Source organism: Camelus bactrianus, chromosome 20 (genome assembly GCF_048773025.1).
Source record: "Camelus bactrianus isolate YW-2024 breed Bactrian camel chromosome 20, ASM4877302v1, whole genome shotgun sequence".
NCBI classification, from domain to species: domain Eukaryota; kingdom Metazoa; phylum Chordata; class Mammalia; order Artiodactyla; family Camelidae; genus Camelus; species Camelus bactrianus.
Genome location: NC_133558.1, coordinates 325,986 through 353,134, shown reverse-complemented (window position 1 = coordinate 353,134; position 27,149 = coordinate 325,986). Strand labels below are relative to the sequence as shown.

The following is a 27,149-nucleotide window of genomic DNA, read 5'->3' as shown; positions in this document are numbered from 1 at the left end:
ACCTTTTGAGAATGTGCTTCGAGTCCGAAGATACAGGCATGTGTGAGGCTGTGACATGTGTTGCCAGGTTGCTGTTTTCTGGAGAGTTGGAATGGTCTGCACCCCTGCCTGCACTGCACTCACATTCGGTGGACACCGGGGAGCCTTCTGCTTGTGGATGTGTCTCTTCGTAGTTAATGGGTCAGCTCTCTAATCTGCATTTCTGTGAGGTTGAATTTTTTGCACCTATTTATTTATTGGCTGCATTTCCTCCATTGTGAATTGTCCACTTGCCTTTCTCTTTTTTGGGGGCTGAGTTTTTTCTTACTGATTTTTACGTGTTGTTTATATAATAAAGTTATTTATGTTTTATCATTCTGAGTGTTTTCTCCAGCTGCATTTCCTGCGTGGCTTTTAGATTTGTGGCCTCTCATTTATTAACCTGTAGAAGGCGTACCTTTCCTTACTGTGTGTTCACGCTGGGATTGTTTCTCCAGCTCCGAGTGTGCGTGCTCCTCCTGCCTCCACAGCTGTGACATACATACTTTTATGTTCTTTTGGGTTTTTTTGGTTTAATTAAAATTATATTCATCTTTCTAAATAACCAAGAATTCTTCAACAGTATAGATGTTAGAAGTAATGTAAGCAAGAAAATTATGCTTTGGACTGTAACTGAAGCATTTTGGGAATTGGAGTTAATATGTTAAAAATTAAGAGGCAGGAATATAAAGCAGTAGTTCGTTTAGAAGGATGCTAACTTAATGGTCAGCTGCCCAGAGTGTATATCATAGTGAGCACTTGGTTTCCTGTCACCCTGTGAGGGTCGGCGCTGTGGCTTTGAAAGGAGTTGCTCCCCACTCGCCGTGGAGCTGGCCCACCCTTGTTCCTGAGAGACCACGGTGGCTTAAGGTTGCAGGACTGTGTCCAGCCCTCTCCCTGCTTCTTGGGTCTTTCTTACCCAGATTATGCAGCAGAGGTTCTGTAGTTTTCTCTTTTCTCCCTTGCTGACGTCTCCTCTGTCCCAAGGACAGGTCAAAGCCATCCTCCGGGGAGGGTTCTTGTCGGCCCCCACGCTCACTTGCACTTGCTTTGACATACTCGGGAGCAGGGCCGTGTTTCTCATGTGGGGCTGTGAGGTGTGCACGACCTTTGGCGTACGTGGTTTCCTTTAATGCCCTCAGTTCAGTGTGCCCGTGAAGCTGGCTTTGTTCCCACTTGACGGGAGAAAACTTGAGAGATCGATAGGACCGGAATAAATCGTGTAGTCAGGATCGGAATGTCTTCTGACTCCTAGTTCACTGGCTTTTCAGCAATTTGTATCTTTCTAGCTGAGCAAGTTGGTTGCTGACTGAAGTGAGTGGGTTTGCTTTGTGTGGATGGAGACCATCGGTGGTGTCGTAATGCCAGCCAGCATCTCTCGGGGCAGGTCCGTGGCCACGCTGCAGAGCTAGGCTGAGAGCCTAGCTCGTCAGCACTTCTGAAAACCAGCCTTTTTTGGGTGCCGTTTTTCATATATGAGGGACAGCAGTGTGTGTGCGTGTGTGTGCCTGCATGCCAGACTGCCTTAGTGTGAATCTTACCCTTCCAGCTGTTGGCTGTGGGGTGCAGGACAGTGTCGGGGGGCATCTGGTATCTGCTCTTGGGGTGTGCAGGGCAGGGGCACGGTGTCCAGGGCCGAGGAGCCTGATAACGGTGGGTTTGGACTCAGGATATCTGGTTTGCTCTCAGGCAGGTTGTTTGCCGTCTCTGGAAACTAGCTAATTCTCAGAAAGGCAGTTCTTTTCCTGATCTGCTAGGCCCCCAAATGTCAAAGCATCACAAAATACAGACTATGAAAGCGTGGTTAACACGAGGACCGGACTCTGCATCGTGGCTTCGGTGGTTAGCAGCAGAGTGAGGAGATCAGTGGGGCGGTGATAAGTGCGGCAGAAGCTTGACCTGGAGAGTGTGAGAGAGCGCCTCCGTGTCCCCAGCCCCTGCTCCCGCTTGCTTTTCAAGCTGCTGCTGTGTTTTGGAGACGTTCCTTTTTCCCTGCACCGGGCGCTAGACGCACTTCGCGGTTCACGTTTTGTACAAGGTCATTTCTTTTTTCAGGGTACGCGAGTTCTTCAGAGGGAACATGGCCCAGATGCTAGCCAGCTGAAAGAATCAATCACTCACTCACTCCTAAGGTCAAACAAATGTCCTTTTTGTGTTTTGTTTGTTTTGTTTTGCTTTGTTTTTTTATGGAATGATGGAAAGAAAAGGAAGTAATCATACCAGCAGTCTTAATCACTCATTTAGAACCACCTGTTGTGGAATTGTCCTGGCAGTAAAAACTCATTTGGCCCTAGAGGTGGCTGTTCAGACACAGTGATTCAAGCGTGGCTGCTCACACGTGGGTCATGACCAGTGTGACGCCTCTGCTTAACGTGCCGTCTGGGGCCTGATGGCTCCGTTGCTCTCTGAGCCCCGCAGAGCAGTGTGAGGAGTGATGACAATGCCCTGTCCCCCGTTCTGGATTCAAGGGGCAGCCGGGAACTGCTCTCTGGAGCTTGTGTATGTTTTCCTTTTGGTCGTTACTTGACACCTAACCTGTCTGGACCTAGAGGGCGACTTCAGAAGCCAGAGTGAAAACCTGTCGGAATTAAAAGCGCACCCTCAGAGTCAGCTTGCTCTTGTCTGAGGTGGAGATCAGGACGGGGGCGGGGGAGGCGTGCAAATGAAGGACTGTGGGACGAACAGTAGTCAGGCTTCTTCCTGTGGCCGCTGGTTTCGAAATCAGACATAGTGTCAAGAAGGATGGAGGTGGGAGGCTGAGGTGTGAGGTGCAAGAGGAGCGGGCGTCCTGCCGGGATCTGCGCCGCTCCACTCTCGGTCTCCCTGGGGAGGTGGTCCTATCACAAGCAGCCAGATCTCTGGTCTCTGTTCTAATCCTCCCCTCGCCCCCGACATTTTCACGAGCATCTCAGGTGGGGCTGTGCTCCTGCATCCTGTGGGTAGAGGCCAGATATGCTGTTCAGGAAACACACAGGACATCCCTCGGGGCAGAGAACAACCCTGTCCAGACTCTGTGCCGCAGCTGAGGAGTCCTGCCTTGTGGGTCCCAGGAAACTGTGGGTTCCCTGCTGAAGTAGGGTGTGCAGGGTGGCCTGGGCACGCAGAGTGCCTGGCTCCTGTCGCGGAGGAGTGCTCAGGAGCCATCAGGCAAAATGGGGACGGGAGGGGGTGCGGAGAGCCACGTGTGTGCAGAGGCAGCATGACAGTCGGAGGGACAGACTGCAGGAGGAGGAGAGTTGGGGCACATGCCCGAGACTGGCAGGCGAGTTTAATAACCAGCGAGAGTCTGGCGTCCGCTGAGCGACGTCAGCAGGAAGGCTGTGAAGCAGCAGCCAGGAGTGAGCGCAGAGCAGTGATTCCTGGTCATACCTGACGCTGCCTGGGAGCCGTGGTTTTTAAGTTAGGTTGCTTTCCATGTACTATTACAGGCAAGCACAGTGTAGAAGATTCCTGCCATGGTAGCTGAAGGTTACCCTAACCTGTAGGGGACCAAGGGTAAGAGTTAAACTGGGTTTCTTTTCAGTAACCACACAAGCAAGAGAAAGTAAAATATTTGAAGTATTGAAAGGAAAATAATCAACATAGAATTCTGTGTACAAACTAAATTATTCTTCATAAGTGAATAAGAAATACTTTTTCAGACAAAAATTGGAGGCATTTGTCTCCAATAAATTTGCCTTGCAAGAAATAATAAAAAATTCTTCAGCAAGAAAGGTGAGACAGGTCAGAAACTCTGATTTACATAATGAAAGGAGCATTAGAAAGGGATAAATGGAGATAAAATACAAGTCTTCTTAATTTTCTTAATTGCTCTAACAGACAGCGGTTTGTTCAGAATAGTAATAGTAGCAAAGTATTTGGCGATTACATCTCATAAGTAATTGAAATGAATGGCAGCTTGTTGCAAAGGTGGGAAGTGGCACTGGGAATTCTCCAAGGCACCCCCACTACCTGTGAAGCTGCACAGTGTTACTAGAAAGTCAGCTTGGGTTAGTGCGTGTGCAGTGCAAACTGGGCAACCACTGGAAAAGTTTGGGAAGTGTAATTGTTATGCTGAGAGAGAAGGGGAAATGGGATCTTTAAGGCAGTGAAGCCATTCTGTTTGATACGAAATGGTGAATACACGTAACTGTACACTTGTCAGAACTCATAGACTGTACAACACAGAGTGAATCCTAATGTAAACTGTGGGATTTAGTTAATGTTCCAGTATTGGCTTATCAGTCGTAACAAACGTATCAGTAATGCAAGATGTTAGTAAGAAACTGTTGTGGCGGGGCTGAGGGGTATATGGGAATTCTGTACCAATCAATTTTTTTGTAAACCTAAAACTATTCAGAAAAAGTCCATAAAGAAAAAAAAAATTTGTAAAGTGCTTAAAAAAAAAAAAAAAGGCAAAGCACCAGTCTCTCAGTTCTGTGCAGTGACACTGATTTAATAGACCTGATTTCTGAAAGGGGTCCTGAAGTGGCTTTGACGTTCTCGTTGTGAGTGTAAGCCGCGACTGGAGGCTGACTCCCAGGGTGAAGGTGCTGTCGTCTCTGCAGTGGTTTGACTTTCTCTCGTAGTTTCTGATACGTTCCAGTCACTGTGAGGAGAAGACCAGCGCTAGAAACAAGAGGAGCCTTGCCATGTATCTGGGAATCCAGGAATTCTGGCTGCCAGTGTTTAGGTTAGGATGGTGCTGGGAGAGCATGCTGACCTGCCGCACTAACAGGGGTTGAATAATTCAGGCTTATTTGGCCCTAAGGTCTCTGTTGCAACTACTCAACTCTGCTACTGTGGCAAGAAAGCAGCCACCACGACACAGAAATGAATTCATGTGGCTGTTCCAATAAAACTTAATTTACAAAAGCAGGTGGCAGACAGTATTTCTCCATTGCTGTAATTTGCCAACTCCCGATCTAAAATATGCACCAGGGAAGCTCTCTAAGTAAAATGAAGGACTTCTGCAAAAGAAACCTCAGTAAGTTCTCCAAAGTAGGACATTTACAGACCACATTCTCTGACCAAAACAGGTAAACAGGCGTAAGAGTGAAGTAAGTAAAAACCAGAATTAAGGAAAAGTTCAACAACCGACTGTTAGCTGTGGAGTTCTTTAAAGCTCTGGAGTTAATCTTGCTTGGGTCAGACAAGCAATCAAAAGTGCAGCTACAGGTCATTGTAAATGAACAGTCCGCTGTGTATCAGAATCCATGGTAAACGACCAGAGCTCTAGGTGGGGAGAGTAGTGGCTTTAAATGTTGTTGTTGAACGTGGATGATTGGAACAAACGAACTAAGTGCTGGATCCAGACAGAAGGAGGGAGGCAAAATGAAATGCAGGGAAGAGCAATTCAGACGTGTAGGAGCTGTCAGTAATGATGAGCTAACGCCACTCCTGAAAAAGGAAGGGAGGATTCGCGGCTTACATCAAGGACTGCTACTACGAAAGATCATTGAAAACAAAGTGTCCACAAGTCTAGCCGTGGAAAAGACACGTACAGATACTCAAGACAATGAAAATGATAAAGCCATAGCTATGGGGGAAAGTGGTATGAAATTAAATTTAAAAATCAGAATGAAATATCTGATGTTCTGAAAAATGTACTAAACTTGTCTTACGAAGATTTATAAAATATGGACCCGTAATCATTAAGGAAGTCCCCAAATAATCATACCCAATGTGGGACTAGAATGAGATGGTTTTATAGGCCAGTAACAGGGGGCCTGTGAGGAAGAGAATATTCCGATACAGTTGAAACAGTTACAAGAAGACAAGTATGGGAAACTTCAAATGTTTTCTATAAGGCAGCACAGCACTCTGGACGCAGTAAATACTCAATAATATGCTCGATACTACAACAGACAGGCAAAGACGTAAAAGAGAAGATAGTTTCCGACTATTTGTAAATAAGATTAAAGATACAGAGCTTCTAAATAAAATATTAGCAAGTTTGGGTCTGTCTAGGAACGCCTCGAGAACTATTAAAATGGAACCAAATAATGTTTATTCCTGCAATATAGGCTTATTCATTAATAGGAAAATTATCTCAGTTCACTGTATTAATATGTAAAAAGTACTTATCTTGAAAGATGTTGAAAAAGTATTTGATAAAATTCGAAATTCATTTCTAATTTTAAAAATAGACTTTCGGGGGAGGGATAATAGCTCAGTGGTAGAGCACATACTTAGCATGCACAAGGTCCTGGGTTCAATCCTCAGTACCTTCATTAAAAGAAAAACAGAGTTTCAATAAACTAAGAGCAAAGATATTTCTGTAACGTAACTACCTAACATCAGTAGCAAGCATCTGAGTGGTGAAATGCTAGAGCAATGAAGAAATGATGAGTGAAAATTAGCTCTTGTGGGACAAAAATCTTTATGTATAAAGCACAGGTAAACATGTAGTACATAATACAGCATACAGCATGTTTATGACATTACAGTTTCTTTGGGGCGATCAGGAAAAAGACCTGAATAAAAACACTCCTCGTGGGTCAGTACTGCAGAATGGGTGGAGGAGCGCGGCCCTGGAGGGTCGCCTGTTACAGTCACGTCGCGCCGGCAGAGGCTGCGAGTCCCCCGGCACAGCAAACGCAATAAGGCCGTCACAGTAAGTGACCCCAGCACTGCAGAGCAAGAGCCAAATTTATGACAGTGTTTGAAGGAAGTGAAACTTTCTGCTGAGAAAACAAAGGATCTTTTGGGAAGTGATTTCAATCGAGACAGACTCAGTAAGTTGATTGGTTTCAGATAAATTATTTGAACTTCCCCTGTGAATAGAGCTGAGTAGGTCCTTGACAGTCATAAAAAATGAGTAAGTGGGGAGAGTCAATGTTACAGATATTTTAAACATCCTGAAATTATCCAGAGATTCAGTGTAACTGATACGTCTGTTCTTAACAAGTGTGTATTCGGCATCAGTTGTATGCAGATACTGTTCTGAATTCTGGGGTGCAGCAGTGTACGGAGCAGACAGAAACCCCTTCTCTGCTGGAGCCTGCATTGTAGTCAGTTGAGATAGACAAAGAAGTGTGAATAGAGGAAGTCAGGGTTGTGGTGATTCCCATCAGGATTCTAGTAGGATGCGGTTTAGAGTCAAATAAAACATATCAGAGTCCACCTGGGCCAGTGTCTGTGCAAGATGACGAAGGGAACTGTTAACAATTAATTATTCTATCAGATATTTAACTGTGATGTGAAATTAGTTACTGTGCTGTAGGTGCAAAATAATCAGGGGGCTGAAATATGGAGAGTTCAGAAACAGGCTCAAAACGAGAAAAGTGGCATTTCAGATGAGTGGAGAGCACAGCGGGTTATTCAGTGAGACGGTACCGTGGACAGCTGCCTGTCTCAGCACTCCAAAGCAGAGTCCAAACTGGTAAAGCAATTATAGAAACAAAGCAGCACTGAAGTACCAGAAACACGACTTTGCATGCATGGCTCTGGAGTAGCACAGGGGAGGTCAGTAGGTCTGACGTTAAAAGTGAGGTCTCCTGGGGGCCGGGAGCAGCAGGCAGCGCGAGGAGACTGGTGACAGCTGGGGGGTCGTCCGGCAGCGTGTGTGCATGCGGGGCACAGGGTCACTCGCGGTCTGTTCCCACGGCCCTCTGGCTCTCCCAGCCCTCCCTGCGGCTCGCCCTCCGGCGCAGGACCCCTGGGCGGGGGAGCGGTGTGGGCTCAGACCGCTTTCTCCTTGGGGAGCGCCTCTACAGCCGTGGTCGCGCTGGTGTCTGTGGGCCGCCCGCCTGGTGGGGAGGGGCTGACCGCACACCTGCACTCCTGTTGCCTGTTTCTGTGTCTTCAGTCGCAGCAGATCTGTCCTGCTCATCTTCCGGTTCTCCTGTGAGTGGTTTCTCTGCGAGTGGCTGCACTGCAGCTGTGCCCGCTGGAGGAGGTGAGCGCAGGGCCTTCCTGCTCCGCCACCTTGGCCTCGGTTTACCTTCTGTATGAGCGTGTGGTCTTTTCAGAACTGGAACAGTCTCCCCCTCACCAGCTGACACGGGTGTACCTTTCATGGAGCCCTGTCCCTTGCAAAGCTTTTCTTAAAAATCATTGGTGAAAAGAATTGGATAGTTTATTTTTAATTGTCAGTTTTTTCTTGCTTTTTAAGGTGCCAGCAAGAAAAAGATTTTCTACCTCAACTCTTTTTTTAGGAAAAAAGATTGCAACAAAATCAGATACCACTCTGAATCCTGGAACAGTGGATCAGTATTTTACTATAAAATGCTACTGTGTAAAATGGGAGCAGCACTTTTTTTTTTAAAGAAGTATAAACATTTTCTGAAGCATTTTTCTTAATTTAGAGAGCTCAGTGTGATACCCGAAAGTATAAGGTGTTTCTCATTTGTGTGCGTTACACAGTCTTTGTTAAGTAAGATGTGTGTTTTGTCAAAATATACGTTAGTGTGTGTTCATGGGTTTAGGTTTGTTGTCTGCAAAGTTTGAATTGGTTATTTGTGAGGTTCGCTGATAATGCTTCTTCTTCACACAACAATTGGAGGAAATGGGTCGGTGTGGACCTAGATGCTTCTTATGAGTGACTTTTGTGTAATGCCAGTTTCTGTCCCCCCAGTATTCCATTATCCATTTACGAAACAATTCTTGCTGCTTCCTCATGCTGAGCGAGGAGGGAGGGCTTGTCGAGCACTGGTGCAGTGAGTGAAGCTCTTGTGAGGGAAGGTTCATCTCTTCTCATGGAGCTTTATTTCCTTAACGGCTCGCGCAGTAAGACAAACCATAACTCGGCAGCCTTTGTTTCTGCAGACTCAGTAAATTCCCACGACTACATTTCCATCAGTAATGAGTAATTTGCTGCTAGATTTGGTGATAAAATACTTAACTTTGCCCATTTATCTTGCTTTGCTGGTTTCTGAATTCCATTCATGGTGCTGTGGAAGGAACGCAGGACAGTGACACAGGCCACGTGGGCTCTGGCTCCCGCCTCTTTCTGTCCTGAGTAGGTGCTGAGTCAGCGCTCCGGGGGCTGCAGCACAGGAGGGCGGACGGTTGTTTTCAGAAGCAGCGTCCTGAAGTTACACATGTTAACCCACCTCAGAGTTACAGTTTAAGCTTTGTGAAACCACTTACTCTCTGACTTCTGAGTTATACCCGGTTGCTTGGTGAATATTTTCAAAGCTGTGCAGATTTATTTTTTAAGCTGCTTTTTAACGTTTTGAAATCTTCTGACCTTTTTTGTAGCATTTTGTAGACTTTAGATAGATGCAAGATAAAAATGCAGACAAATCTTTAACACAGAAAATTACAAAATCTGCAGATTTGTTTTTTACTGTACCATTCCACAACAGTGACTGACTATGCTTGTTTCTAATATCTTTTTCACATTTTTCTTTGGTTTATTAATTAAATGAGAATTTCTAAGCTGTAGTAAAAGTCTCTCTTTTTAACCTGAAGGTTGCATCTCCTTTCCTCGCCTTCCTTCCCTCAGTCTGTCTGTTCACCTCCGTTTCTCCTTTTCTCTATATTTAATAAAATGGGGAAATGAAAAAAACCTATGGTTTGTCTTTGAAAATAAATAATTGTGCATGTTAATCTATGGCGACTGTTATAATGGTTTACTTTTAACCATTCATTAAAATATCTATGAAAGCTTTGTATTCTAGTCCCTGATGTATAATTTTCAAAAGTAAGTAGGCCATCTAATACACTAACATCTAAATACAAGGTCTTAAAAACTCAGCTTCTTCTAATGATGCACTAAGAAGTATTTTATAATAAATACAAGAATTTCTAAATGAATAACAACACACTCTTATCATAGTTTAGTGTAACTGTAAAAAGCTCGGGAGGGCAGTTTCTGTAGTCTTGCATTAGTAATTGAAGTTGAAAGTCTGCTCCGACAGACTCAGAGTCAAGGACTGTAAACAGCCTTAGGGAGTGTCATCCGGCCACCTCACTGACAGACGAGAAACCTGTTTCCGAGAGCGTGAAACTAGCCCAGGGCTTTTAGTTGTTAATGCCAGAGCCCAGCCTAGCGCCCGGGCCTCCAAACTCTTTATAGCTGTTAAGTTTTTAACCTTGTCCTGTAGAGGCTTAATTCAGAGACTGACAGTTTGGATGTACTTGGTTTATGGAAATAAATCTGGATTACCATGTGAATCTATTACTTGTCTAAAAAGATAACATTTATTTTATTTTTTTTAACATTTTTTATTGATTTATAATCACTTTACAGTGTTGTGTCAAATTCCAGTGTAGAGCACAATTTTTCAGTTATACATGAACATATATATATTCATTGTCACGTTTTTTTCTCTGTGAGCTACCATAAGATCTTGCGTATTTCCCTGTGCTATACAGTATAATCTTGTTTATCTATTCTACAATTTTGAAATCCCGTCTATCCCTTCCCGCCTTCCACCCCCTAAAAAGATAACATTTATATGAAGAAAAGTCCAAACCTTTTTGAAGGTCATTGCCATATTGTCCTTGTGTGAAAATGCCCTGTGCTCTTGTAGATAGGAGAGAATTTGTTTGCCACAGAATGGTAATTCTTACATTAAAAAAGTCAAAGCGTCAAGATTAGAAGTTATTTCAGCTTCTGTTGCTGTCTTTTAGAGAAACCCTGCTGAGAGCAGGCAAACACTTATGCCTCTGTTCTCACTGCATCTGTAGGAAATAAATCGCTGACCAAACGTAGAGTTAAAGTGCTCCCTTACACCCAGATCCCGGTGTTCCGGTGTAGCTTTTATTTTCCCACTAAATACAATTTGCTAAAAACTGCACTGGTTGTTTATATGACATGGTACTATATTTAAAATTTCATTACTGAAAAAACAAGATCACTGTTAAGGAGATGTTTATTCAGTGTAAACATATCAACGCCATACCAATATCGAAAGAAACCAGCCGAGCTTCTGTTACCTGCTGAATTCCTGTGCGTCTTCCTAGTCCTCATTATCTGCATGCAGGTCCAGGAAGCTGAAAATTTCTTGGTAAATTGTCACGAGTCTGGAGACATGCCAGAGTTATGATTCCTTTTTAATACAATATTATATTGGTTCCAGGTGTACACCATAGTGATCTGATATTTTGATAGATTGTTCTCCATGTAAAATTACTATAAAATATTGCATGTATTTCCTGCACTGTATACTACATCCTAATTAATTTAGTTTATACCTAGCAGTTTGTACCTCTTAATCCCCTTCCCCCATCTGACCCGTCCCCTCAGCCCCTCCCCACTGGTAACCACTAGTTCTCTGTGAGTCTGTTTTTGTTTTGTTACATTTGTTCATTTGTTTTATTTTTTTAGATTCCACTTACCGGTGAAAACACACAGCATTTGTCTTTCTTTGGCTGACTTTTTCACTAAGCATAATACCCTTCAGGTCATCCATGTTATTGCAAATGGTAAAATTGCATTCTTTTTGATGGCTGAGTAGCACTCCATTGTATATGTGTACTACACATTCTTTGTCTCTTCATCTCTTGATGTATGTTGAGAAGTGAAACTGTTGGATCATATGGTAGTTCTAGTTTTCCTGTTTTGAGGAACCTCCATACTGTTTTTCACAGCAGCTGCACAAATTTACATTGCCAGCAACAGTGCACGAGGGTTCCCTCTTTCCCACATCCTTGCCAACCCTTACTTCTTGTCTTTTTGATGATAGTCATTCTGACAGCGTGAGGTGAAGTCTTGTTGTGGTTTCAATTTGTGTTTACCCAGTGATTAGTGATGCCAAGCATCTTTTCATGGACCTGTTGACCACCTGAATGTCATCTTTGGGGAAATGCCTGTTCAGGTCCTCTGCCCGTTTTTTCAATCGGGTTTTTTCTTTGTTTTTGATATTGAGTTGTGTGAATATATTTTGGATATTAACCCCTTATTTGACACATTATTTGCAAATATCTTCTATTCAGTAGGTTGCCTTTTTGTCTTGATGATAGTTTCCTTTGCTGTGCAAAAGCTTTCCAGTTTGATGTAGTCCCATTTATTTATTTTTGCTTTTGTTTCCCTTGCCTGAGGAGACAGATCCAAAAAAATACTGCTAAGACTGATGTGAAAGAGTGTATTATGTTTTCTTACCTTTAGGTCTTGAATCCATTTTGAGTTTACTTTTACATATGATGTGAGAAAATGGTGTAGTTTCATTGTTTTGCATGTAACTGTCCAGTTTTCCCGAAACTATTTATCGAAGAGGCTGTGTTTTCCCCCATTACGTAGTCTTGCGGGAGGTTCTAGATAACCGTGTTCTGTTCCATTGGTCTGTGTGTCTGGTTTTTGTGCCAGTACCACACTGTTTTGATGACTGTAGCCCTGGAGCAGAGTCTGAAGTCAGGGAGCATGATTCCTCCAGCTCTGTTCTTCTTTCTCAAGATTGCTTTGGCTGTTTGGGGTCTTTGTGGCTCCATACAGACTTTAGGATTGTTTGTTCTAGTTCTGAAAAATGTCATGGATATTTTGATAGGAATGACATTAAATCTGTGGATTGCTGTGGGTCGTATAGACATTTTAACGGTGTTAATTTTTCCAGTCCAAGAGCACAGGATAGCTTTCCATTTCTTTGTATCTTCAGTTTCCTTCATCAGTACTTTATAGTTTTCAGAGGATAGGTCTTCACCTCCTTGGTTAAGTTTGTTCCTAGGTATTTTATTCTTTTTGATGCGATTTTTTAAAACAGGATTAGTTTCTTTCTTTCTCTTTCTGATAGTTCAGTATTAGTGTGTAGCATCACAACAGGTTTCTGTATGATTCCTTTTTGAACAAACCTATAACCCTGTTTGGTGCCTAATGAGTTTTAAGTGTGAAGTATGGTTCTTAGGCTGAGAGCCAGTATGTAGTTTGCAGTTTACCTGTGTGTCCCTGTGTTTACACGTGAAAATCCCGATACAGTGCTCCAGTGCTGTCAGCCTTCAGCATTTGTCCATTTGTGTCATTTAACCGGTTTATTAGTGTACTTGGGTGAGGGTATTGCCTTTAGAAAGTGGCTTATTCTGTATCTGTAGTAATTTCCTTACGTGAGTAAGAACAGCTACTTTACCTCCTGTCCCTGGCTTTCTGCTTTCAAAAGATAGAATTAGCTTGTGGTGTGTAACTTTAGGGTGGATTTATTCACTTCTTACTCCTTACCTCCTTCATTATCTTACATGGTTGTATAATGTAAAGACTGGATATTGTTTTAATTAAATAAATCAGGTTTATGGCAGAAAAGTCAGACTTTTGTTAACCTCTGTTCAGTGTATTTATATAAGAAAGATCTTATGACAGAATTTCAAAGACTGTTGCTTTATTGCATTTGGAAAATCTTTGTGAGGGAAATCTGTAGGCACTTAATGACAACTATAGATGAAAGTTTTCCTTTAAAAATATCCTTGCTAATTTGGCATGAGTTTGTGAAACTGCAAATGTTGAGAAACTAAATTCTGTTTTCGTAAGCCTTAGGCTCTTCACTGGGAGTGATAAGACAGTACTTCCTTTATTTGTGATTTTAAATGTAAAAACATTATCTATAATGCAGGATGTTCCTGCTTGGAGGTGGGTCAGAAAGAGACGTCCCTCCCAGAATTCACTCCGGAAATAATTACTGAGTGCGTCCATATGTGTTGTGGACGCTGTTGTGTAAAAAGTAGATGTTCTTATGTTTGCAAACTAAGCGGTTTCCTGGTCTTCCTGAGATGCCTGGGGAGCCGCCCAGGGGCTGCAGTGGCTGCTGCCCCGGGAGGACTTGCCGCTTGCGTTTGCACGTGGACCAACATGACGAATGCTGGATTTTCACCTGCTTCTGATCTGTGTGTCTGGAGCAGAGGTGTGCTTTTCGGTCACCAACAAGAAAGTAGATCATACTTCCTGATTCATGACTGTGGGTGTTGGTCCAGACATTTACCTGCTATTACCAGACACGACTTCGTTTTACTGTTTTACTTGGACAGACTTTGAGGATAACGTAGGTAAGATTATGATCTTCTGTAAATGCCTTCAAAGTGGATTTGGAAAATAGGGAGTAAATTGACAATGCCTTGTCCTGGTTTCTGTTTTGTTTGCTTTGCCTTTTTTGAGACCAGAGGTATTCTCACTTCAGTTCTGTTTCACAGCAGGATGAGCCAGTGCCCCGGTCGTGTAAGAAGCAGCTAAGGTTCTCAGAATGTGACTGTCAGATGCACAGATGAGCTGATGAGATGCAGGGCACCCTAGAGAGGAGAGCGGCGCTCGCCCCGGGAGTCAGGAAGCCAAGGGCCTCTTTTACATCTAATCAGTGTGTGACCTTGAAAAAAGTCTCTTACCGTCTTTGGGTTACAGTTTCTTCAGGTGAGGGGTCTAGACATTAACTGGATGGGGTCTCTTGTCTTTGAACCTGTGAAGAACTGTCCTACCCTCGTCATGATCAGAACCACCATGTCAAGGGTAGCTGGCCATCTGGTGTTTTTATTAATCATCCTTTCAGTAACATTAATGTCAGTGGTAATTTCTTACTAAATTTTCATGCTGTTTTTCTGGAGACAAGTCTTCCAGAATATTTCTACTTAAAAATTTGATTCTGAAGGTACTCAGTGGAAGCCACGTGCTCATCCAGTTCGTGGTCTAACACTGTGGACAGGGCTGGTAACATCCTAATGAGGTTAACCCTCAGCACTTAAGAGTTGCTGTACTAAGTCAGGTACACAAATAAGGTGAAGTTAGTATGCCTGTGGGAACGTGGGGGTGCTGTGAGCTTTATGAGTCTGATGAGAGTGTCCCCCTGCGGCAGCTTCCAGCATGTTCCTAGGGTGTGGCCGTGGTGGCCTGGGGCTCAGGGTGACCTCGGGCTCCCTCTGTTCTCGCGTCGAAGGTGCCCATCCCAGACGTCCCACCATGGTGCTCACCTGCGTACTTGGTCACCTTCACGATCGGGGGTATCGGCAGATGAGCTACCCGGCAGCTCCAGAGCCCGGCCTGGGTGCTGACAAGCGCGCCTGTGTCTTGGTGCCGGATGCCTGGCCTGGCGTCTCCAGTCCGCTTCTCGCAGGTGGCGCTGATCCTCTTGTCCTTCTCTTCTGACAGGTGGCTTGTGGCGCTGGGCCTTGTTTCCCCGAAGGCACGATGTCTCGCTTGCGGCAGCCCCCCCTGGTGACGGGCATCTCTCCCAACGAGGGAATACCTTGGACGAAGGTCACGATTAGAGGAGAAAACCTGGGGACTGGCCCCACTGACCTCCTGGGTAAGGGCGGGCTGTGGCCCATGGATTCACGTCTGTGGTGGGCGGCCGAGGCCGGGGACACCGCTCTGAACCAGTGAACCAGGGAAAACACTGCTGTGGTCTCTACAGGGTGATCTGAACAGGAGTGGAGGGATGGTTTGGCTTTCTGATTGTTGTGTTAAAACCATTGTTTTATCAAGTCTTGTCTGTGCTGTCTCACCAGGACCTTGAGACAGTTCCCCACAGCTGAGACTGGCCTGGACCCCTCAGTGCCGGCCTCCCCTGCCTGGATGGGAACAGCCTCCCAGCTCTTCCCGCCCCGCTAGTCCTGTTTCTGTCGGAGCCTGTCCTGCGCTCCTCTCTGCACTCTCTCCCCCTGGAGGAGACTGTCCGCTGGTCCACGTGGCGCCCATGTGCCGGGGCACCACCCAATCTGGGCTCCAGACTCTGGGTGCAGACTCTGCGCACTGACGCCGCCCGTGGTTCTTGTGAGCCTCCCCCCTCAATGGTAAACAAGCAGCATTGTAGTTTTAGGATCGGTTTATGCTTTCCATCGTTTTAAGCTCAAGGATGTGAGCGGTAGGATCCTGTGCATCCAGTCAGCACCACATGCGAGCTTTAGATGTGGGTTTGCACCCCCCCCCCCCAACAAAAGCACAAAGACTCTCCCAACCCCATCTCAGGGTCCTGGTCTGTCAGTGGCTCTCACCTGGCCTGGCTCCACCTCCTCCAGGACTTAGAGCAGGCTCTGGCCCAGCTGACAAACGTGGAGCCTGTCCTTGATTTTTAACAGCTCAGGTACCGGCAGGTTCAGCGCAGGGAGCAGACTGTGCGGAGTGTGTGGTCGGCTGCGTGTGAGGACGTGCAGGTGGGCTCGCAGCAAGGGGGCCACTTGTGTGGCTGCTGAGGGTCTGTGCTCACTTCGCACGTTAACTTATCCCCATTCAGACGTTCTCACGACCCACTGGTACATGGTGGAGGTTTTTCTTGTGTCGTTGCTCCTGGTCGGCAGGGGCTGTCTGGCCATCCAGAGACCCCGTGAGAAGGACGGGTGGTCAGAGCGAGTCCGCTGAGCTGGACAGGAAGAAGCTGGAGGGTCTGCTGAAACCTGCGGCGCGGCCGTTGTTGAGACGGCCCCCGGCAGAGCCCAGGGTTTGCAGAGCTGCCCTGCTGACCCTCACCCGGCGTGAGACGGACAGCTGCTGTGCTGGCACCACAGCAGTGGACGAGGGCCCCAGCCCGCCCCGAAGTCCACACGGCTACACGACACCGTCCCTGGTGCCGCCTCTTCCTTGGTGGTGCAGGGCGGCCTCAGAGCTGTCTGCCTCTACTGGCCATTCAAGTTTTATGGTAAAAGCCAGTGATAAAGGAGACTGTTCTTTGGGCCACTGTGTGTGTGGCAGGGGTGAGGGTGGCAGTTTTAAGTTACTAGTTTTTAAAATCAGTACTTCTTAATGGCAGTAACCAAAAATCTGCCACAGAATTTTGAAAGCCATTAAAACATTAAAAAAACTTTAAATAGAATTCCCATATGATCCAGCAGTCCTATTTCTGAGTATCTATCCAAAGGAAATGAAGTCACTACCTCAAAGCTCCGTGTGCACTTCCGTAGTGTTCGCAGGAGCCAAGGGGTGGCAACAACCCTAGTGTCAGTGAGTAAAACTCAGACGTGTTAGACGAGAAAGACCGCCTTCCTAAGATTAATGCCTGGTGACTAATCTCATGTCTCAGCTTTTTGACAAAGTTCATTCCAGATTTTTCTTTATCCAGAGTGGGAAAAACCCTTAGGAGGAAGGCTCTGCCCCACAGGGAGCCCCGCACACGGCTGCTGGCCGCTGGGTGGACGTCACTCTGGCTTTGGCTCAGGCAGGGCTGTTCTCGTTTGGCTGAGTGTGTGTGACTTTTGTAAATCTGCTAGTTCAGCTCTCGCCTTGCTTGTATTGCCAAGAAACCATTTTTTTAGAAAGCAAACTTAACCTACTAAATAATTGAAGTGTTTTTAACTCAGATGACATCTACACTAGCCCAGTAAAACGCTATAAAAACACTTTATTTGGAATTCTACAAGTTACTTTAAAAACAAGATGTCATATTTCATGGCTTTCAGTACTTAACAAAAACACGCTTAAGAAATAGGTCTTACAATCTTCTTTCATTTCCATGACATTTAAAATGATCTGCTTAAATCTGTTTAAAATTAAATGGTGATTATAAATTTTTTTAAGTTAAAATGCAGAACAGATACTAAATCAGAGGACTCTTGACAGCAGTTCCAACTCGAATAAACTGTTGTCACAAGTCCTTTTTCCGCGTGTGCCGTCGTGGGTCTCACAGAAGTTATATATTGACCTGGAGTGACACCAGAATATCCAGCATCTCTAATTAAGCAGTTCATAAATTAAGGTGTTTCCCATTCACTGGAAAAAACAGAGTCTAATTTACGTGTGCATAAGAATGATTCGAGTAAGTGTCCCCGGCGCTCACCTTGGAGATGGAGCGCTCCAGGGATGCTTTTAATCTCTTAAATTGCTTAAATTTTTCATAATAAAAATTGGTTATCAGGAAAGCTAGCAAGACATTCTCATTTGGAAAAATAATTTTGAATTATGAATGCATCTAAAAATGTGTTAATGTCGTTACACATTTAAAAAACCAACAGAAAACTTAGTCCTAAAGGAACCTTTAAGTGCTATCATTAGAAAAACTAAATTCCTTACATGAATAAATAGTAATAGGTATTTTAGGGAACTCTCTGAAGTTCATTATTTCAATAAATGTCTTTAGAATGGAGTTGCTTTTATTCCTTTATGGTTAATATGACACTCTTAACTAAGCAGTGCTGTCAGTTCTCGCAGAAGAGACCTGAACCCCTCCCTGCATTTTTCCAGCCAGACCTGCATTGGTCGAGGTTCTGCTGCCCTGCTTGACTCTGAGTGGTATCAGAAGTTGAGGGAGAGAAGAGGAGGTGGGGAGTGTCTCGGCGTTTGCAGCGCACACGTGGACTCATCTCGCCTGCAGGCATTTCCCACGGTGACCTCTGCCTTGCGGGAATGCGCTGCCGGGATGCTGGGGTCGGCGGGGCCCCGTCTCCCGCGATCGCCCTCAGGGCTTCCCTGTGTGGTCGCTGCCTACATCGCGGTGTCCTGGACTCGGGGCGGAGATGCCAGGCGTGGGCTGAACTTTCTGGGAGCGGAGTGCAGTCCGGCGACAGTGCCTAGTGGGGAGCACGGAGGCAGCGTGGACTGCCCGCACAGGGGTGCTGGGCGGACGTGAAGACTGAAGGCGTAGACGGTAGCGCCCGAGAACACTCACTGCATTTAATAGGCTTAAAATAAGGTGCCCGCTGTAGTCCCTTCTGTAGCATCTTCTGTAACTGAACACCAGTGCAGGTGCGTTCAGGTTATTTTTGGGAAGATGGATACATTTTTTTTCAGGGAGTGATGTATGCGTGTATTAATAGCTTTAGAGCTTTGTAGCAGTAACTTCTAGCATAGCAGTAACTTCTGATACATGTGAAAGCAATGAAAGTTTCTCGAAGTCTAGTCACCCGGAGTGCCTACTTGTTATTATGGTCATTGTTTTCAAATTCTAGCGATGTTTGAAGAAACGTGAAGATAACCTAAAAGAAGTCTTAAAATATCAGAGAAAAACAGACAGAAGATCAACAGAGACTATAGTTTATTTGCAGATAATATTGGGCATATTGAAGAACAGAAATAAGTGACTGACGAGCCGGAGAGTGCTGCTTCTGGATTTATTTTCGGTGCTGATCCCGCGCGGAGGATTGCTGTGTTTCATGGAAGGGCTGCTGTTCAGGCTCGTTTACACGCGTTTCTGCTTGCAGGTCTGACCATCTGTGGGCACAACTGCCTCCTGACGGCGGAGTGGATATCTGCGAGTAAGATCGTGTGTCGCGTGGGGCGGGCTGAGAACGACAGGGGCGACATCATCGTCACGACCAAGTCCGGAGGCAGAGGGACCTCCACGGTCTCTTTCAAGCTGCTCAAACCTGAGAAAATAGGTATCACCTCCATGACTTTACTCTAAAGAAGATAAAAGCAGGCTTTGTCTTGCAAAATCGAATACTGGTAAATTAGTGTAACGCTTACTTATTCTCATATGTCAGGAACTTGGGTTCAGTTTGTGTTTACTTTTTCAGGAACTTGGGATGTTGGTTAAAATGTGCATTGCTTTTGAAAAGGCGGCTTGCTGAGCGAGCAGTCAGTGAGCCAGCAGAACCCGAGGGTCGCGATTACGAGAGCTGTCATCCCGAGCTCCGTATAAAACCTGCCGCTTTGACGCAGCGAGATGCCCATTTTAGTTCCCTGGTCTCGAATACAATAATTGCCCTTCTTTCCACGGTACAGTCAAGATTTGAGGTGAAATATCTTCCTGATTTGGCCAAATTAGCAGTAACACTCTCTAAATAATCTCCTTTCCCTCACTTTCCACGTCCTTTGAGGCCCGGACAGAAAGGTGCCCGCCTCACTGTGCCTCTGAGCTCCAACCAGGAGAGACACTCAGGTGCCCCATCATGTCCCGTTCCCTTCACGCACCTAACACGCCCCCCGCGCTGGGAGGAGAGCTGGCTCCAGCCCGCTCTGTGTGCTGGCACTGCTGCTCTGGGTGCGTGCAGGGACCGGTGCTGAGTGACTGCGAGCACACATGGCCGTGCTTGGCGCAGCCCCCGCACAGTGGGTGTCAGTACTTCGGTATTTTGCATGCTTCTTCGTGTGTGTGACCGCCCCTGCTGGAGGAGGCGTCACGTCAGAGTCGTGTGTGGGCCTGCAGTGACTTGTGCGTGGTCAGCCCTCGATGACTCCCTGTGTGCTGGACGGACGTCCCAGGCACACTGCAGCCCCGACCATGCTGCTCTCAGTTGGAAAAGCAGGGAATTGGGCACTTGTTTTTGTTTTCTGTCTTAGAGTGGAGAGCCTTTCTTCAGCACTGTTTCCTTAAATTCCTGGATTTTTTTAATACATAAAAAATTGCGGAATTTAAGGGAAGATTCAGAATGGAACTTACGTATATGTACACCTGTGTATGCAGACATGTACATATACACACAATATTCTTGTTTTTGTTTACTGGTTTTTATTTAATGTCTTTGAAAACTGAACTGTGAAATTAAAGCAGGAACTTGTTTTCAGGTTTTTGGAGGAGCTTAAAAGACATTTTGACAGACTCCAGTGTCATCTTGAATCATGTTTATACAGCAGATAAAGAGAACTTACATGAAAGTATTGGTTTTATTCTGAGACACTGCGCCCAGACGTACCACAGTGCAGGCTCAGTAAAGGCTTGTGGATCTGAACTCGGGAGCACCTGGACCTGAGCTGTGGCCGCTGGGGGAGCCTCCTTGGGTCCTGGCAGAGCTGGGGTGCTGGTGGAGCCAGAGGGTCACCAGCGGCCCTGCCTGACCCTCCGCTCTGCCCCAGCCCCGCCCACCTTCTGCTGCAGCCCGGCCCGTGGCACCACGCCCTGAGGAGCTGTGCGGAGGAGGGTGGCGCCGGGCTGTCACGGGAGAGAGGCCCTGTTTCCATACATTGTGCTTTGTTCACTCTCCCTAAATATCCTGCTCATTTCAATGAAGGTGTTTGACTGACTTCTTTGCGTAAGGAATTGCTGGATGCTTTGTTGATATACCGAATTTAATTAATTGTACTTTTTTTATTTGTAAAATTCATTTGCTTTAGCAGAACTTGCTCGGAGGCTTAATTTTTCTTCTCTGTTGAATAATGTACAGTGCAATCAAGGTGGTTTTTTTTGCCTTTTTAATAGATTCTCAGTGGTTTTAATTAAGCCACCAGCCATTTAAAAAAGCAATCTGGAGCATTTGTTCCCAGGAATCTTTTAAAAATTACCGTAGCGTGCATTTTGAACGAGGTCTTTAGAACATGGAGCCGCGTGGGAAGGCTGAGAAAGGCCCCAGGAGCGTGCTCTCACTCGAGGCCTGTCTCGGTAGGGATCCTGGACCAGTCGGCCGTGTGGGTGGAGGAGATGAGCTACTACGACGTTCGCACCGACAGGAGTAAAGGCGCCCCGCCCTTGTCCCTGCGCCCCGCCAACCCCCTTGGCATCGAGATCCAGACGTGAGTACCGCTTTCCTTCCGTTGTCTTTGCGTCCAGCTGCGGGAAGGTTCCTCACCCAGAGGGAGCGCGTCGGGCCCCAGGGCCCCGGGAGCTCAGCTGAGGACGCGTCTGTGTTCTCTCTGGAGCCGGGTCGGCTCTGCTGCAGTGAGTTCCGATTAAAGCTTTTGGTAGAAACTACTTAACCTTTTAAGTTTTTGACTTTACCTTTAGTGAAGAGGAAAAGCAGCTTGAAATTTGTAATAACTAATACTTTTCATGATATGAGAATTAATGTGTTATTAGAAGTTGGTAAATTTAAATACTTAGATGGTACGTGAAATCAAAATAGAATTTTCATATGCTTCATTTTTAGGGAAATATTTTACAATAATTAGACCCAGTGTAGTCTGTCATTTTGTTTACTGCTTCAAATATGATTTGTAGTTAACTCAGACTTAACTTTCTTTCAGGCTGTCTTGAACCAAATCTAGAATTGCCTTTTCTTTTTTTTTTTTAACACCTTTATTTTGTTATGGTTCCTGAACGATAACCTACACGTATTTCGGATGTACAATTTGATGAGTTTTGGTAGATGTACACACGCATGAAACCACCACCACAATCAAGGTATCTCTACACGGTGTTTCTGTAGCTTTTGTAATCAGCGCCTTTATCCTTGGGTCTTCCTTGGTCAGTACATCAAACGCATTAGTTGTGTCTGGTTTATTTCCCGGCCTAGAGATTCTGTGATGAAGTGATGTGCTGAGCGTCGCTCCGTAAACGCTTCCTGGAGGCGACAAGTTAGTTCTGTTGACACTTTAACCATAGCGTTATTTTAGGTTTTTCTAGGAGTGGAGAAAACTTTCCACTAATCTTTATGTTTTTAACCTCTAAGCCTACTCTGAAGAAAACGAGTAAATCGAAAGCAAGCTGCCTTTCCCCCTGGGGGGGGGTTGCCGCTGGCTGGCAGGGAGGGGACAAGTGTTTGTCTCGGGAAGCCGTCCTGTGTTGGAAAAGGCCTGGTGAGCGTGGGCTGCCCTGGGTCGCCGCTCTGAAATCGTCGGCCGCGTGGGTCGTTCAGGAGCTGTTTGAAGGACTTCGGTGCCCAATAAATTAAGGGTTTGAGGGTCAGGAGGGCCCAGGAAAGAACAGGAACCGCTCAGTGTTTTCCTGAGCACGGTCTCCTGCTTGAGTGGGCCCTGTGGTTGACACTGAACCTCTTCATGCCTGCTTCCGTGTGCTGCAGTGCCAGCCTCCTTCCTGGGCCCGCCACTGAGGACGTGTGGAGCAGGGGCCCTGAGGAAGATGGGTTCTGTACGCAGGCACGGGGCATAGGAATGGCGTGTGAATTTTGTCTGAGCCGTAGACAGAAGTTGGACTCAGTTGGACGCTTGCATCGTGAAGTGGACTTCTCCGTCTTCAGCTTGGCTCCTTGATCTCTTTACCTGTGCGCGCCCTCTCACCTTTCCATGGTCTTCATCCCTCCTGTTACTGCTGCTGCCCATGAAGGGGTTCGGCTGGGGGCCCCGTAGCCCTTTCCTTCACACAGTTTGGAATAACCCGTAGGTGACGTGGGTGATGGGCCAGAAGTAACGTCACCACAAGTGCTCAGCTCTTCAGAGAGTTTTCCTTCTTCTCTGAGAGGTGGTCTGGTTGAGCCCGGAGCCCTCTCTCAGCTTGAATCAGCTCTGCCACTTCCTCGCGGTGGAGTCAGCCCCTGCCTCCCCACTTGCAGAAGCGGCTGCCTGCGTCGCAGGGTGGCTGTGAGCTCCAGCGAGAGCACACGTTCCTCATTGTCACTGTGATCCTTGTTCCTGCATGCTCACTGCTCATTGCTCTGGGAGAGAATCTTTTTAATAACTATTAAGATTTCAGAGTAATAAATTGTATTAAAATCTAAAATAGCATATGTACATTAGTTCAAGAAGTGCTTAAATGGGATAGAATTAACAGTAATATTTCTTTCAAGCTGTTACTTGGAAGTTTCAGGAATAATTTGCTCAGCCCTGGATAATGAAAGGATAGCTTTTGGAAAGGTAAAATCTTGACTCTCATGCAGATGCAAAATACATGCGTGTCAGAGCATTATTTAATTCAGTGGTTAATGGGAAACCAGTTCCGAGGGAATTCAGGGCCAGGCGTCTGGGCAGTGAGGGCCGAGGTGCACCAGCACGTCCACTGCGTAGCCGTCAGTTGCGTCCTCACCCGCTGGGCGCCCTGGTCCCTGTCATTCCTCACCTGTGTCCTGCAGCAGAGCCTCCGCGAGGAACAGAGGAGACCTGGGGAGGGGACGGCGGCCCTGGGCAGGCCCTCCAGACAGTTAGGACGTCCAGGATCCTTTTTGCCTGTGTAAGGTCTTGCACAAGTTTTTGGTCAAAAGAAGAAGAGGACAGATCCCAGGAAGCAGGAAGACGAAGGTGAGAGTGGGAAGGGCTGGAAACCAGGAGGAGAGGGCGGTTTGGGCCGGAAAAATGCTTCTCCACGCTCCTTTTCACTTTTTAAAGGTTCTGTCAGGAATCCTGCATTTGTTTTATTCTTTGACCTCAGCTGGAGAAGTCTTATTTTAGAAAAAGAGAATAGGAAAGGACAAGCAGATGTGAAAACGTCTTTTTAAAGGTTCTGTCAGGAATCCTGCATTTGTTTTATTCTTTGACCTCAGCTGGAGAAGTCTTATTTTAGAAAAAGAGAATAGGAAAGGACAAGCAGATGTGAAAATGTCGGTGTGGGTCTTATTTCCCTGACTCACTTCGTATTTTTCAGTCCAAGTCTTCCGTGTCCGTAGAGAATGGGTTACGATGCAGGTGAGGATGCCTAAGAGCATTTCCTTACTATCTGTCTACCTTCTGTTTTGTTTCTGTCTATTAATGTCACTTCGGGTTTCTTTTACAATTAAAAGGCTGGGGAGGACCTATTTTCATTTTTTTAAAACTGTCGTCAGAGAAGGGGTAACAGGATTTAACTACTCGCTTGTTGAAGAATTGTGAGTGCCTGTTAGAAAGTGCCGTGGTCCCGGTGAGTTCCCACACTGAAGTGGTGAGGTTGCCTTTGGAAGAGGAACCACCCCCGGTGGTGGCAGTGTGGGTGTTTGTGGGAGCGCAGTCGCGTGTACTGGGTGGGTCCCTGAGGGTCCTGCCGTGGCATCCGGTTCTATGAGCAGGCGAAGCGGGTGGGGGTGACCCGGGCCGGTCCAGGGCTGGAGGACGGCGCTGTTGGCGCCCGCGCCGTGGGCTGCCGCCTTCCACCACGGGCTGGTCAGCTGGCAGTTATGGGCCTCCCTCGGCCGCTCAGCCCTGATGCTGCGTACACATGGTGCCTTGACACCTATAAAAGTGCTACTAATTCCTCAGGAAAAAAACTTCGCTTTGGATTGAGACTAAGGTTTGCTTGTAAAAAGTCAGTATTTACGATTTATTATACTGATCGTCACAAATATGTGTTCTTTGCACTGCTTAGATTATGAGAGACATTAAAATTGTAAAAGAAGGTAAAAACTGGTTCATATTAAGGAAAAGCCTTCACTGGGTTTTATTTCTTAAAAGCACTCTTTGCCTAACATGAGCATGTTTACAAGTGATGTTTTTGCAGACAGCAGCTCTGTGGGAGTGCGGGTGCTGAGGCGGCGCACGGCCCTCCTGCTCCGTGCGGCCCGTGGCTGCTCTGTGCAGCTGTCACTGGGGCACAGTCCCGAGCGGCCAGCTGGTCTCGGTCCCGCGCCACGTGGGCGTGTGAGCAGCACAGGTCTTGCTTCTCGTCAGGCTGGATAGCCAGCGGAAGGAAGAGGCGGCGTCTTCCTGCTGCGTCTAGAAAGCGAGGAGAGGCGCAGTCACTCCTGGTGTGAGTGTGGGAGGGAGGCCGCCTTTGGGGATTTACAGGAGCGTGTCTGTGGGCTGTGGTGCAGGCCTTCGGCCCCGAAACTGCGTGAGACCAAAACAGAGGGGAAGCCCACGCCCTGCAGCGAGCAGGCCAATTAATGCAGCGGGAAGCAGGCGCTGGAGTGAGAGCCGCGGGTCTGAGTGACGCGCTCAGGGTGTGGGAGCCGCTTTCCGCTGCCCTTGCACCCACAGTGACACAGCGATGACGCCGTGCCTGGTGGGACGCTTTCTCAGGAGGATTTCTGCTGCCCTGTGGCTCACGGGCCGTCAGCAGGGTGTGCTCGTACTCGAACGTGAGTGCAGGTGTGCCGTCCTGCCTCTGTCCACGTGGTCCGTGTACTGGGTCCCCCGAGACCGGACCTTCCAGGAGGTCCCGTCTCGGCTCACACGGCCCTCTGATGGGTCTCCAGCTTCCGAAACGGTTGATTCCTTAGCGACAACACTACACGGGTTACAGCGTGGGCTGTGTGCTGCTGTCCCCTCAGCTGGTGAGAACGTGGCTTTGGTTTGTGTTACTCGGCATACTTTGCTGTCACCGACTGTTGGCTTCACTCGGTGGGTCAGAGCCTACGATCCTGTCTCACCTCTCCAGGCTTCGCACCCCGTGACCTAGTGTGTCTGCCTCGGCTGAGGCTGCTGTCAAGACCGTTAGCAGTTTCCCGCACCCAAATCACTGCCGCCCACCCTCCGCTCAATTCCTGTCTTTCTAGGTTTGTAGCTGTCACTTTACGCCACGCCTAGGATTCTCAGGTTCTTGATTTGACGGCGGAAGTACCGGCTTCTGTTCCTGAATGTTTACTTGCCCTGTCTCTGAGGCCGTTTCCTCACCACAAAATGGGAATCTGTAACTCACTGTGTTACGAGAATCGAATAGAACAGTGCTTATGAAAAGAGTCTGTTAAATACAAAGAACTAAGTGTAAAGAATAGAAATAACAGCAGGTAACCCTTCTGAACGTTTATTGGTGTCGAGAACCACGGAGCCTTCCGCGTGCGTTGCTTTCACCCTCAGCGTATTCCTAAGAGGAAGACACTGCGGCCCTGCCGTCCCCGTGAGCAGACGGCACCTTAGGGAGGCGAAGCAGCGTCCTGGAGGCTACCCAGAAAGCTTAGCAACCCTGCAAGCCCTGCCGGGCACTCCCCGCCCCTGCGGGCGCGCCCACGGAGTGGCACAGCCTCCTGGCGCTGGCGGGCTGTCTGCTTTCTCCCGGTCTCCTGTTCCACGTTTACTTTTAGGTGCCTTCAGCTGTAAGTAACAGAAAACAAAAGTTCATCTTGGTTTAAACAAAAAAGATACTTATTTTTTCATATCATACGAAGTCCAGAGATGTTGGTCTCAACGACTGGCTGAGCCAGTGGCTCGGAAACGTCACCGAGACGTGAGGAGCCCGGCTGGCGGGTCTGCTGCCCTTGGCATGACGCTGACTTCCTTCCTGACTGCAGGATGACGTTAGCGATTTCTAGTGATGAAGCTGTAGAAATACGTAGTAAATAATAATGTTACAATAAAAATACTATTGAAACAATAGTAATACACAATAGGTAATAAAATACAGTGAAGTCTAGGGCAGAAAGACGTGGTCTCTTCTTGATTTTCCTTTAAAGTGTGGGAACATTTCCCGGAAATGCTTCCACAGCTCGCTCTTTGGATGCTGTTGGTCAGAACACAACCCCAGCAGTGAGGGGCACAGAGGGCACGCTTGCTTCGTGTGATCGGTGTTCACACTCGGGCGGGACGAGTGCCAGGCTGTGCGGGTGGCTGTGTCTGATCCGGTGGGGAATGAATGTCAGGTCACCAGCTAACGGTGCACGTGGGATCCTCAAGAAATTAAAACTAGAACTACCACACGATCCAGCAGTCCTGCGTCTGAGTGCTTATTCTAAGGAGATGGAATCGGGATCTCGGGGTGATCTGCACCCCATGTTCACTGCAGCAGGATTCCCTGTGACCGAGATCTGGAAACACCTAAGTGTGTATAATTGTAGCGGTTGGTGTTCATGTTTATTACTGTTCCATCTTTGTAGCGAGCTCACTTGAAATATATTTTAAACCTTTTTTTCTCCCTCAG

General features: G+C 46.8%; 1 protein-coding gene across 9 annotated transcripts in view; it reads left to right on the top strand.

Moving 5' to 3' along the window:
- The window catches only part of EXOC2 (exocyst complex component 2), a 142,848-nt gene that overhangs the window by 11,392 nt on the left and 104,307 nt on the right, over positions 1–27,149 (top strand). For 8 of the 9 annotated variants that reach the window (XR_012500855.1, XR_012500856.1, XR_012500853.1 and 5 more), the window contains 3 exons: positions 15,002–15,158; positions 18,982–19,158; positions 21,103–21,229. Coding sequence is in view for 3 of the 9 variants with exons in the window: in XM_074347970.1 (XP_074204071.1) it covers positions 15,041–15,158; positions 18,982–19,158; positions 21,103–21,229 (422 nt within the window). In the remaining 6 variants the exon portion in view is untranslated. Of the gene's footprint in view, positions 1–15,001; positions 15,159–18,981; positions 19,159–21,102; positions 21,230–21,269; positions 27,051–27,149 lie in introns of those variants that run through there. The other variant, XR_012500858.1, reaches the window with a different exon arrangement.